The sequence below is a fragment of the Phytophthora cinnamomi genome (assembly GCF_018691715.1).
Source record: "Phytophthora cinnamomi strain GKB4 chromosome Unknown Contig34, whole genome shotgun sequence".
In the NCBI taxonomy this organism is placed as follows: Eukaryota; Oomycota; class Peronosporomycetes; order Peronosporales; family Peronosporaceae; genus Phytophthora; species Phytophthora cinnamomi.
The window spans coordinates 427,058-440,154 of NW_027150967.1; the positions used below are offsets into that span (position 1 = coordinate 427,058).

Genomic DNA, 13,097 nt, shown 5'->3' on the forward strand with positions numbered 1-13,097 from the left:
CTCGTGGCCCAGAAGATCGCGGACACATCGCTGGTAATCAATGCTACTTTGACAGCAGTCGGTGCTCCCACCCCCGTGCCGTCAGAAGTAGCGGTCGTGATCAATGGTGGTCAAGCCGCTGCTCCTAACAGTACTGCGGCGAGCGGTGCTGCCAGCGCTGCCGCGAGTGCTGCTAGCGACGCTGGTAGTAGTCCTGCCAGTGATGCTGCTAGCAATTCTACCAGTGATGCGGCTAGCGCCTCAGCCGGCGATGCAGCTAGTACCTCAGACAGCGATGCGGCTAGCGTCTCAGACAGCGATGCGGCTAGCGCCTCAACAAGCGATGTTGCTAGTACTTTATCCAGCGATGCTGCTAGTACTTCTGCAAGTGAGTCTGCCAGTGCTGCTGCCTCGGATGCTACAAGCGATGTTGCCGACCCTGAGCAGACCAAGCAGACCGAGCAGACTGAAGAATCTGCAAGCGATGCTGCTGCTAGCAATTCCTCCAGCGATTCTGGTAGTACTTCTGCTAGCAGTGCTGATTCTGGGGCTCTAGAGGAACCTGCACCTGACCTAACGTTGTGTAGATCGCCGGGAGATTGCGGTCCGAGGAAGGGCCTGAAAACCTCAGTAAACTAGACTTTGGGTAGTGTTCACACGTCACAGGAAAATGTACCACGTCGCAGACTTTTTGTTACTTTTTGATCAGAATTCCAGTCGTTGACCATGGAGCGCGTGCCGACGCTGCCGTTGCCGCTGTTCTCGAGCATTGTGGGCTTCGCCGTGCCCGACTTCTCGGAGGAGATCGTCCCGGACAAGCGCAGCTTCTGGTTCGCCTCCAACGGCCTAAAAAACCTGGCGCTCGTGTCCAAACTGTGGCACAATTCCGTTCGCGAAGTAGTGGCCCAGTGCCAACAGTCGACGCTGACGCTTAAGTTTCACACCGCGAGTCGTTCCGAGCTGCTGGAGATGAGGGCAAAAGCGCTGACAAGAGGCAGACAGGTGACAGATCTGAGGATCTCCATGGGCCGAGTCGGCTCCTTCGGGGAGCATTTCACTCGGCGCCGGCGTCTACCGGAGACTCTGGACTCGCTGGAGCTCGGGTGGGACGCTCTGGTCGCCCGCGTGCCAGGGCTGCGTCGACTGGACTTGTCCGAGATGCCGCTGTGCAGTCCCCACACCGTGAAGGTGGTGGAGGCTGCGACCAAATTCTGTCGAGAGCTGGAAGCTCTCATTCTGCCTGGAAAGGAGCACCATGAAATGCGTCCAGGAGTCGAAGTTGACCCCCTTTTGGACGCGGTGTACAAGGGACTTGAGAGTTGGAAACCGATGGGCCATCGAGCAGGACTGAGGCAGCTGAAGGTCCCGACGATTAACGAGGCGGCGAGGTACCAGTCGTGCAGAAAGTTTTCCACAAGGTGGCGACGCTTTGCCCGCAGGTGGAGTATCTGGATGGATACAAGCAGTCCTTGAGTGAGATGGATAAGCTGACGTGTCAGGATGCGTGGTTGCTGAATTTGGAGGACTGGAGGAAGTTTAACAAGGCGTGTACGAACATCCGAGAATTCAATTGGGTCGTTGCTCCGTTTGCCGATCCGTACTTTGAATTGTTCGGGGAGTATGCCAAACCCCAACTTACAAAGCTCGTTCTCTGCATTAACATGCTTTGGGACTGGGGGCGATACTTTTTTGAGCTGGACAAAGAGGCGGGTATGCTGGCGAGAACCAATATCATCAATTATCGCGAGGGTTACGGAGTGTTCGCGAGACATCCAAGTACTGCGCTTCTTGGCTGCCCGGGTTTGCAAGAGCTTGAAATTGCGCTTTACCACCCACTTAGTGAAGATGAACTAGATGACCCGTTTGCCGAGAATACAGACCCACGCTACTTTCCCGACGAAGAAGTACTAGACAAGAACATTTTTTGCGACCAGTTTTGGGAAACGCTCGCTACCAGCTGCCCACTAGTTAAGCGTATCACATTGTGGGAGATTGTGGAGGGACTTGAGCAGCAACACATCCATACATTTACGGACCACGGCCTGATAGCACTGGCGCAACTAAAATACTTGGATTTTATGGAACTGCGCCCGATAAACTGCACTGGTAACGGCCTTTTCGAATTCCTCAATGGCTTCTCGGATGAGTTTACAGGGCAGCGCACGTTTCAAATTTGCGTGGGTGGAAAATCGATCATGCCAGAGCTGAAGAGGACAGATTTGGATTTTTACGATGCAGCCTTGAACTTGCTAACTCGAATCGCTGATACACCTGCAAATGACCTGCGGATGTCGCAGCAGAGAATTGTGCTTCGCTTAAGGAACGCGATCACCAGCTCGGTGGAGAGAGCCTGGGGTGTTGATTATCTAGATCGTATTAAAACACTGGTAGCTCGAGTCAAGGAAACCCACCTATCGCTTCGACTGCGGATTACAGCACGCGGGTACAGTGGCAAAAGCTTCAGAAGTATCATCGAACTGGGTCTCTACGCGGCGCACGCCGATCCCAGCTGTTGGTTTGGTTGGGACAATGAGGAGAACAACCGCGATACCGTGTTCGTCAACCGCGAAGGTGAGCCATATCCTGACGAAGGCTCAGAAGCTGTATCTCGAGACGACGATGATGGCGACTCTGACAGTGAGTACGACATGGATCACGGCAATGATGATGACGAGGCGCTGTAACGGTAGTACCTGTAGTTTTTTACTTTGATACTCCTCGCAAGCACAAGGAAAACAAATTAAAAAAAGATGCAACAACGTGCAGTGAAACAATTTTTGTGAAATGTCTTTATTTTTTGTGTAGTCTGCAGCACAAGCTTGTATGTATGTCTGCATTTCAGTCGAAAGTTATCATCAAGATCTCCCGGGGCCGTTGTGGTCGTCCATCCTGGCGTTGCAGTGCCCGACTACGCCGAAGACCTGACCCCCCCCACAAGCGCGAGCTTCCTGTTGACAGTTTTAAAAGTCTCGCGCTGGTCTGCAAGACTTAGCAGGCCGTCATCAACGACATCGTAGAAAACTTCCTGTCTTCCACGCTAACGCTCAAGTATCTAACGGGGTCTCCGACCGAATTAGGGGAAATAAAACGGCAGGCGTCGGAAAAGGGACCGCAAGTGTTGGGCCTGCGTGTCTGCATGGGCAGACTCGTGGCCCGCCGCCACTTTCACGAAAATTCCGACGCCATCGCTATCAGGAAGTGTGACGCCCCGCCCCTCGACGCTGTGGATCTCGGGTGGGATTCGCTTTTCCAGCATTTCACCTATTTGAAACAATTGGATCTGTCTCTGATCACCTTGACGAGCCCCCCCCATGTAAAGCATATCGTGGAAGCTGCGGGCAAGCATTACACAGGTTTGGAAGTTCTGGTTCTTCCCAGGCGATTTCGAGCGATCAGCAGGCGTGTTCCTCCGGACCCCATCGATTTCATTGTCTCGATACTGGCAGCTGTTTATAAAGCTGCTGAACACTGGCGAGCTGCTGGCTGTCGCGGAGGACTGCGACAGCTCACGATTCCAACGCTGAATGATGATGATCGTTTCACTTCGTGCGCCGAGTTCATCAACAACGTTGTGAAGAACTGTCCTAACGTGGAGTATTTGGATGGACGCGTTTACTCAGTGCGTGATACTGCCGTGCTGACTTGCCGACAGTTTTGGCCGCTGACAATTGATTTGTGGGATACATTTTGCGCTACATGTACGAATTTACGTGAATTCAATTGGGTGGTTGCTCCGTTTGGAGACCCATTTTTCGAGCTTTCGGAGAAACTGTCAAGCCCCGGTTGAAGAAGTTAACGTTTGGCGTCAACATGTTTTGGGATTGGGAATACTACATTCGTACCTGTGACGAAGCCTGGGGGTTGAGGCAAACGTAATTACTCCTGCAACGAGACCAGGAAACGGTGCTGACGCCAGAGATGTTACCAGCGCTCTGAAGGGATGCCCAGCTCTGGAAGAACTTCATGTGAACTTATATCACCCAATGAGTCGCGAGAACTGAGGTTATATGATGACTGCAGAGAGCAATAAGAGGCTGTTTCCTCGCGACGAGGTTGTAAATCTGGACGCATTTGATGACCGCTTCTGCGAAACACTGGCCACGTATTGTCCAATGATGAAGTGTATTGCTATTAAGGAGGTCGCTACGGAAGTTTGTCAAGCCCGGTATCCTATCCAGACATTCACCGGTGCTGGTCTTGGCTTCCTGGCGAAGCTCAAATTTCTGAAGACTTCACACTTGCGCCCGATCAACTGTAGTGCTAAAGGATTATTTCAGTTCCTGAATAGTTTATCCGACGAGTTTTGGTGCAACGGACATTAGAGCTTGCTGTGGCGGGGGAATACCCGGGATTTGTCAATGGACTTTTACGTGTTCCTTCAGGAGCTGCTGAGGATGCTAGCCGATGCAAACCTTCACGAACTGAGATACACCCACCAAAACAAGTAAGTAACTCAGGCGACGCCGTGATGGATTCTGTGTGGGGTGAAAGTTACATCAGTGTGCTGAAGAGCATGATGGCGAAAGGTACGAATAAGCACAAGTCGTTGACGCTTCGGGTTGTGCGCACGAGGAAGCGCGCCACTGCAGAATTTGAGAGTATCCGCGAGCTCGGGATTTGAACACGGTCTGCCACGCCTAGCTCATCCTATGGCTGGGACATCGAGGAAAGTAACGCAGCTTTTGTCGTGGAGAGCTGTGACTAGTGCTGAAGTTTGAAAGTTTGCCCGATTTTATTTCGGAAAACAAACAATCGTGTTCAAACTCGGGTGATGCCGATAAGTTCCAGAGGCTACCAATGTCGATAATTTAAGAGGTGAAGAGTATTTGGTGTTGGTAGCGCTGCTTTCATCTCTTAGGTAGGAAACGAACGTAGTTGCGTTAATTTATTTTAAACGGAGTTGAAGTGCGCAAAAATTGGGATTTGCGCTAGGACCAAAACTGCGTGGTATCAAAATCACTTCGTCCACATGGAGGCGCTGCCAACGGTGCCGCTGCCGTTGCTGCAGAGTATCTTGGCGTTCGCCGTGCCGGGCTACGTCGAGAACCTCCCCGTCGATCGACGTAATGGCGTCACATTCGTCCTCAAGGGACTCAAACATGTGTCCAAGGCGTGGGTGGCACCGATGTGCGAAATAGTCCGGCAATATCGGGACTCGACACTAATCCTCAAATTTGAGACGGCATCGGACCAAGAGCTCCAGCAGTTGTACCAGAAAGCAACGGATGGAGGGGACCAAATCACAGAACTTCATGTGACCATGGGCACATTTGACCGCTTTAGTCGTTATTTTAGCATAGAGCCTGGTCTCCGCAACGTGGAGACTGTCACCATCGATTGGCCGAGGATCTTCGCACCCTTGAAGAAGCTCAAGACCCTGGACCTCAGTGCCATGAGACTGGAGAGCTGCCATGTTAGTGCTGCAATTGAAGCAGCAGCTACATTTTGTCTCAATTTGGACAAATTGGTGCTGCCGTATGAGCAATATTTGCAGAACGACGACAAAATCCAAGCACTCTTGCTGAAGTTGTACGAAGCCTTAAAGCAGTGGAAAGAGCAAGGGAACTGTGGGGGGTTGAGACATTTAACAGTCCCGACGAGGAGCAGGTTGGGTAAATTCCGCGCTAGCAAGGAGTTTTTCGAGAATGTGATGAAGTTTTGTCCTTTGGTAGAACAACTCGACGGGTACAAGGTATCGCTGTCGACCTTTGATAGTCTAACGTGCAAGGAGACGTGGCTGCTGACGTTGGAAGACTGGGAGAAACTTAATGCTACGTGTCGGAATTTGCGCGAGTTCGACTGGGTTGCTACTCTATTTGGGGACCCATACTTTCGTGTTTTTGGCGAGCATGTCAAACTCCAGCTGACGAAGCTCACGTTTGGGGTAAACATGTATTGGAACTGGCGATGGTATTTCCATGACACGAGCAGGGCTGCTGGGGCACTCCCTAGTAACAACTGGGAAGAGGAGTACTACTGTGAACGCCCTGGTTACGGGTTCCTTGCAACCGACCCTGGAGCGGCACTGAAGGGATGCCCTAAGCTGAATGAGCTGATTGTCAAGCTATACCATGCTGTGGATCGTGAAATGTACATTCCCCAGACATGGGCGATGTACAGGAATTCCCCGAGGAGGAAATGGTGAACCAAAATATTTTGACGACCACTTTTGCGAGACGCTGGCCTCGCAGTGTCCGTTTGTCACTCACTTTGTGATAACGGAGAGGGGTGAGTATTTCAACAGGAAGGAGCTGAAACCAATTGTGACGTTCACGGATCGAGGGCTCATGGCGCTCACCAAGCTCAAGTTTCTTCGGTCCTTGGAGCTACGCAGCATCAACTGTACGGGTAAAGGCGTGTTCGAGTTTCTGAATGCTCAATCGAATGAATTTACTGGAACCCGAACATTTGAAATCACAGTTGGTGGGAGCCCAGTCGAATCAAGACTCGCATTCTACGATATCGTCAAGGAGCTGTTAGTGCAGCTTGCCGAAGCCTCGGACCTGCCGTGTAGCCGACAGAAGTTTGCGCTGCGCCTTGAAAACTGGAGTTACAACTCTCGCTTTTCAGTCGAACCTGCCTGGAGTGAGGCATATTTTCGCGACTTGGAAACACTGATGAACCGTGTCAAAGATGCCCATCCTTGCTTGCGTCAGCACGTTGTTACGATGAATCGTAGCGGTGTTAGTTTTTCGAGGGTCGCCGAGTTCGGACTGTATTCCGTGCACATGCAGCGTGAAATTTACTGCTGTTGGGAAGACTGGGAGCAAGAGGCCACAAACGATGGGATTACGATCGTGGATCGCGAAGACCTACTCCCCGAAGACAGAAGTGCCGAAGACAATTTCAGCGACGTCTCTGGCTACGACGACGGATACTGGTATCTGGAGGGCGATTTCTACGACGGCGAAGGGGAAAGTGATATCGACTCCGAGTACCTCGAGGACGACAGCGACGACTTTGAGATGTAGCCATCAAACAAAGTGTAGCCATAAATTTGAGGATGGCTACAATAGATGTAGCCACATTCAAATCCCACATTCGGCTTTGGTCTCAAAAGAGACCGACCAAAAAATGGAGCGTCTTCCTGCGCCGCTCTTCTCGTCCATCGTGGCGTTCGCCGTCCATGACTACAGCGAAGACCTTGTCCCGAATAGGCGCAAGCTTCCTGTGGACAATCTCAAGCCGCTCGCGCTGGTCTGCAGGTACTGGAACAGCCTCATCCATGACTTCGTGGCTCGCTTCCAGTCGTCCAGACTCAGTCTCATTTATTCGTCGGGCTCTCGCTCCGAGTCGATGGAAATACGTCGTCGTATTTCTCAAAGAGGACCAAAAGTTGTGGACCTATATGTCCAAATTGGCGACGCTCCGCCACGTGGGGTGGGGCCAATTTTGCGCACTGGGGTTTTGCGCTCCTGGACCCATAAAGACTTCAAGATCAATTGGGACGTGCTGTTCGCTGGTCTCCCAGCACTACAGCGACTGGATCTGTCCGGTGTCCAATTGCTTAGTGGACACGTGGGGGCGATTTTGCAAAGTGCAGCAAAATACTGCAAAAATATTGAGTCAGTGGTGTTATGCGGTGTGGACGAAACGCTGCAAGGAAATGTGGACTTCGACTCAATTTTCGCTGCACTCTTTGCTGCGATGGAAGTTTGGTACTCGAGCGGGATCAGCAGAGGATTGAGACAACTGAAGGTCCCGGCACTGAATGAACGAAATCGGTTCCAGTCTTGCAAGGAGTTGCTCGACAATTTGGTGAAGTTCTGTCCGGGAGTGGAGTACGTGGATGGGTACAAGGCGACGCTGTGTGAACTGGATAAGTTGACGAGCCGCGACGACTGGCTGATCACGGTGGAGCAGTGGGAAGAGTTTAACGCTAAGTGCACGCAGTTGCGCGAGTTCCATTGGATCGTGGCTCCTTTTGCAGACCCGTTTTTCAGGGTGTTCGGGGAACATGTGAAGCCCCGGCTGACGAAGCTCACTTTCGGGGTCAATATGTTGTGGGATTGGGAGGAATACTTCGATTCGTTGGCTGAAGCTGCTGGAGAACCTCTCGACGAGGACTTTTCGCGTCGACCAGAGCGACCAGGGTACGGATATAAGGCAACGGATCCGAGCAGCGCGTTGAAGGGCTGTCCTGCGTTAGAGGAGCTGGAAATCGAACTGTATCATCCAGTTGACGGGGACGAGATGGGGTACGATGACTTTGGAGAGGACGAGATTGATGAGTTTCCGGGTGAAGAGGTGCTGAACATCGACATCTTTGGCGACCAATTCTGCGAGACGATAGCGAAGCACTGCCCGCTATTGACCAAGTTTTAAATCTGGGAAGTCGCAGAGAGAATGAACGGCAACATCACGCCAATTCGCACGTTTACGGACCGAGGTCTAGTCGCTCTTGCGCAACTGAAGTATCTAACCATGATGGAGCTCCGCAGCATAAACTGCTCTGGCAACGGCGTCTTTGAGTTTCTCAAAAATCTATCTGACGAGTTCGCAGGACTTCGGACGTTCCAAATCAGTGTCGGCGGACATCCCAATGACTCTCGTTTAGCGTTTTACAACGTTCTTTCGGAGTTGCTGATGCAGTTAGAAGCTTGGACACCGGCCGAGCTTTCGTGGGAGCGACGCAAGTTTGTGCTTCGCTTGGTGAACTCCACCTTTGACTCTGTGGATCCAGTTTGGAGTCAGCAGTACCTTCGTGGTTTGGAGCCCTTGGTGAAGAATGTGAAAAAGATGCACCCGAACCTGCGCTTTCGCATCACAACCTCTGGGCGCCGTGGCTCCACTTTCAGAAGCATCATCGAGCTGGGAGTCTACACGTCGAATGCGGAGCCTAGTATGTGGTATGGATGGGACGATGAGGAGAACAACCGCGAGATTACTTTTGTGAATCGTGGCGACGAGATGTCCATGTCTGAACAAGGGCGCAGTCGATTGCCGGTTGAGTTAAGGCACCCTGAATTACTCGATCCGGACTCACTGCCAATAGACTACGAGCTGCCAGCGGACTACTTCGATGACTACGGAGGTTACGGCGACTATGATGACTACTATAATGAGGACGACGATGGCTACTACGATGCCAATGCTGATGAACTATGGGAGTAGATCGCTCACTACGCACCTCCACAATGCGTCCAGACAGTTTCTCCTACCAATCCTCGTGCTCCTGATCGTGGTCAAAAGACGAACGACACAATTAGGTAAGCCAACAGGTTTGCTTTTCACGAAATTGTCTCGTTACATAGGGAACCACCTCGCTACGTTCCTTTTTGCTGCTTATGAGAGGATAGCGTTAATCACAACGGATGTGGTAGTGATACCATTGGTCGATATGGCCGTTTTGAGCAGGTAGTTCTGGTACGGATCGGCCGGTGCGGAGAACGTATACCCGCTCGCACAAGAACTAGCATAAGCAATAATCGACCACGCCAAGCTGGAGCTGCTCCAGCACGCCTTGTACGTCTTGGTGGCAGTGGTGCTAGCAACCCAGCGGCCGCTAGTGTTCATGAGCACGTAAGCTCCTGAAGTGGTGGTCATGGGCTCGTTCTCAGCCCATGACCACGCCTGGGCACTCATCTTAGCGCCGTCGACCATGTCTGTGGCTACAAGGTTCATGTTCCAACGCACGAAGTTGCCGATGTTGCTCGAGTTCAGGAACGTCTCGAAGTCTTCCGTCAGCACTCCTTCGTCCGACAGCGAGATGTAGCGCAGCTCTGCCTGGTACGAACGCAGGAAATAGTCGTTGCCATAAATCTCCAGACCGTCGATTTTGCGCGAGCTGTCAGGCAGGGTGTCAATGTAGTCGGTTGAGAGGACTTCGTGGCCTCCACAGAAGTCGTACAAGCTGTATGCAAGTCCAGTGTCAGCATTCGCAAGGAGCAGGACCCGATACCCAGCGTCCACGAAGTCGTTGACACTACCTCCAGTCCACGAATCGGATGCCAACGACTTGAGAACTGACTGCGGCACAATAAGATCGCCGAAAATGTCAGTGAGCAGCGTGTTCAAGTCGTCGTATTTATCCAAACGGGAAATGTCCGAGCCTGTGTCCATGTAGACTACCACAAACTCGGTCGGGTTCTCCTCCAGCCAATCCATCACTTCCTGCATTGAGCTGCGCGTAGTGACTTCGTCGGTTGTTTTGATACCCGACACCGAAGGAAAGCAGCCGAGGAGTTCAGGACCCCAGAGAATCGTGCCGTACTTTGACAACTGAGAGTCGAACGCATCGAAGAACGTCGTGACCGAGCTTGAACCAAGGTTACCACAGTGGCCTGTGTGGAAATCGTCCAGGAAGTAGTGCGTATCGATTTCGATCCACCGCATGCCGATACCAAGTTGGTCCGTCAGACTCAGCACGTGGTTGTTCGTCTTGAGATACGAATACGACTTGTCCGAGTTCAGGTTCGCGTTGAAAAGCTGGTCGCGATTTCCGTAGCCGTCCGCCAGCGTGATGGCGCTGTTGTGTGTCGAGGGGATCTGCGAGTAGCACAACTTGCCACTGAAGGCCAGGTTGCGCTGGTAGGCGAGGGTTTGGTTGAGCCAGGACGAGACCGATGCCGTTCCTTTTTCGCAAACGCTACTACAGACCGTTCCGGCGGAATTGCACTTGTCCACCATTGTACAAGTGATGTCTTCAATGTCGTTTTTGCCAGGATCGTTGGTGCCGGGTGTGCGCGTTGCTGTCTGCTGGGCAATGAGGTACGACGGGTCCGAGCACGTGTCGGTGAAGGTGCAGGACTCCATTCCGGGAATTGAGTCGACGAACTTGCCGCCACTAGCAGAGAAATCGATCATGCCATTCAGGATGTCAACCGTGGTGTCGTCAAAGAAGTACTCGAAACCGCTTTGGATCGATTCGATCAGTGGGCGCATGTGGTCGATGCAACACGAGTAGTCGATGGTCGTTGCGGAAGTTAGCGATGCCGTATCCGTGTACACCTCGCCCTTCATGGCGGTACACACTTCGTCCGAGGAGATAGTCACGAACGGCATCACCACGGATTCAAGTAGCGTGAACTCGGACGACGTGTAGGTCGACGTCATCTGTGAGAACATGTTGTAGCCGCAGGTGGTGTCGCCGATGCTCGAGCAGAAAAAAACTGGTTGACGCCGTTGACTAGTTCGTTCAAAATGAACGAATTGGTGGTCACATTGGGCGGCACAAAGAAGTCGACCAGGTCGATCAAGTCGCTCACCTCGGAGCAACAGGTCAGGTCTTTCTGGAACACCGGCAGCAGCGTTGGCAGCAGACCCAGCAGGCACGGCGAGATGACCGTGTTCAGCGTCGTGCAGAAGGCATCCATGTCGGAAGAGGAAGTGCCCACCATGTACGAGTACACGAGGTTCGACATGCTGCTCGGAGACGCGACGATGTCTTCAACCAGCGTCACAACGTTCAGTAGTTGGGTGTTCGACTCCAAGGCGAGAAGTTCCGTGAGCGTGCAGGTGCTTGACGAGGCTGAGAGTGCCAGGAGAACCGAGTAGAGGTTGTTGCTCACACAGACGTCGAGGTTGTATGTCGACGGGAGGATAGACAGCGCCGACGCAGTGCACGTCGCGGCTTGCGCTGTCATCTCGGGACCCGAAGACGTCAGGCTCACGAAGCCGAGGGCGAGCGATGCAGCGATTCGGCCGAGCTTCATTATGCCGCAGGATACTCGAGCTGTTCGAGTAAGAAGGAGTCCAAGTCGGAGGCAAGTGGTGCAGACCTGGTGAATTGCGAACTGACCGACGACTAGAGATTGAATGACCAGGATGGCACTGCATTACCGGGCACCAGACGCAAGGTGAAGAGATTGACAAGGATCGTCGATGAGTCAGAGTGATGCTGAGGTCCCACCTCTTGACCGATCGGATACCACGATGGATCCGATCGCTCTGGTCTCGCCGTGGTAAGTAACGTACGAGGAGCTGCAACACCTGCACTGCAACATTTGCACGAACTCATGAATGTCCTCACGTGTGTGATATATTTTACGTTCGCAGTCGTTGTGGTGAATACTTATGGCCTTCTCGTCGCCTACGTGTCTGCCTCAGTTAGCATTCACTTGCGTGGTGTCGAAATGACGCTGTAGGCACTTTCACAAGCAGCGAGCGCGGCTGCTTCGTTCTTGTAGCGACCGAGATAAAGCGGCTTCTGGCCGTGTAGATGCAACTTGGCCGAGTACGTGGACTTCCTCTGACGAGTGACCACGAACCGCTCGGCGTCTTCCACCGTGCCGGTGCTTTCATTGCTGCTGGCGTGTGAGCGGCCTTGAGATAAGTCGCTGCCTCGGCCAAAGCTGTCGGACTGCATCGAAGTGGTCCCCTCTCTAAATGACGCCGTTGACGTAGGGCCTCGCGAGGAGCGGCTCTCATAATATGATGGAGTCGAGCTCGGGTTGGCGCTGCCACGCCCGGAACTGTACGTGTCACCTTGAACACGAACTGGTCGGGCATCATCATCGACCGGTGAAATGGTCTGGAGTTGTCGCGATCGACTAGCGCGATTCTTTCGCCACTGGTGCTTCTGTCCAAGCACAGTGTACTTCTGTCCAGCTTGGGCGCCGACAAACGCGTCCTGCTCCTGGTTCGAGCTGCCGCCGAAGAGCTGCCCCATACCAAGTCGACTAAGCATCCCAACGTCGCCTGAGACGCTCGCACTCTTGCGCTGGAGTTGGTACTCCGAGTCTTCGGGAACGTCGTGGATTTTCAACGCCACAGCGGCGCCGTGCTCTATCCCATTGTTCGAGTTGCGACGCAGAGATGCGTGCGCCCGAGGGCCGAAGCCGTCGCCTTCTTCGCCCCTGGACAAGTCTCCATCGTCAAAGACCTCCATATCGTTCACAACCGGTGATACAATCGCTTGGCTTTTCGTCTTGGGGTGGGTGCTGCCTCCGTATATTCCCCGAAGCGCAGTCCTGTACATGTTATGGGCCAAAAGCGCTGACGTTGCACTGCGTGTGCTTATCGAGTATGCTTCTACCCACCGAAGACCTCAATGCTCCGTTTCTCTCCCTTCATGAACAGTCTAACACTATCTTTAGTGAGCCACATGGGATGGAGTGAACACTAACTAGAGCTCTTCAACGAGGATGCATTATTTTCTCGGATTCATGTACAGATTC

At 52.7% G+C, this 13,097-nt stretch overlaps 3 protein-coding genes across 3 annotated transcripts; 2 read left to right on the forward strand and 1 right to left on the reverse strand.

Annotated features, from left to right (window-relative positions):
* Positions 1 to 6,647: 6,647 nt before the first annotated feature.
* Positions 6,648 to 6,950, forward strand: IUM83_17129 (uncharacterized protein; the record flags this gene model as incomplete). Its single annotated transcript, XM_067942060.1, has 1 exon — positions 6,648 to 6,950. One exon carries the CDS (start codon positions 6,648 to 6,650, stop codon positions 6,948 to 6,950), a length of 303 nt encoding a protein of 100 aa, XP_067792519.1.
* A 4,309-nt stretch (positions 6,951 to 11,259) lies between these two features.
* Positions 11,260 to 11,475, forward strand: IUM83_17130 (uncharacterized protein; the record flags this gene model as incomplete). Its single annotated transcript, XM_067942061.1, has 1 exon — positions 11,260 to 11,475. The coding sequence occupies one exon, from the start codon at positions 11,260 to 11,262 to the stop codon at positions 11,473 to 11,475; it is 216 nt and encodes a 71-aa protein (XP_067792469.1).
* A 559-nt stretch (positions 11,476 to 12,034) lies between these two features.
* IUM83_17131 (uncharacterized protein) lies at positions 12,035 to 12,898 on the reverse strand (the record flags this gene model as incomplete). Its single annotated transcript, XM_067942062.1, has 1 exon — positions 12,035 to 12,898. The coding sequence occupies one exon, from the start codon at positions 12,896 to 12,898 to the stop codon at positions 12,035 to 12,037; it is 864 nt and encodes a 287-aa protein (XP_067792470.1).
* Between the last annotated feature and the right edge of the window lie 199 nt (positions 12,899 to 13,097).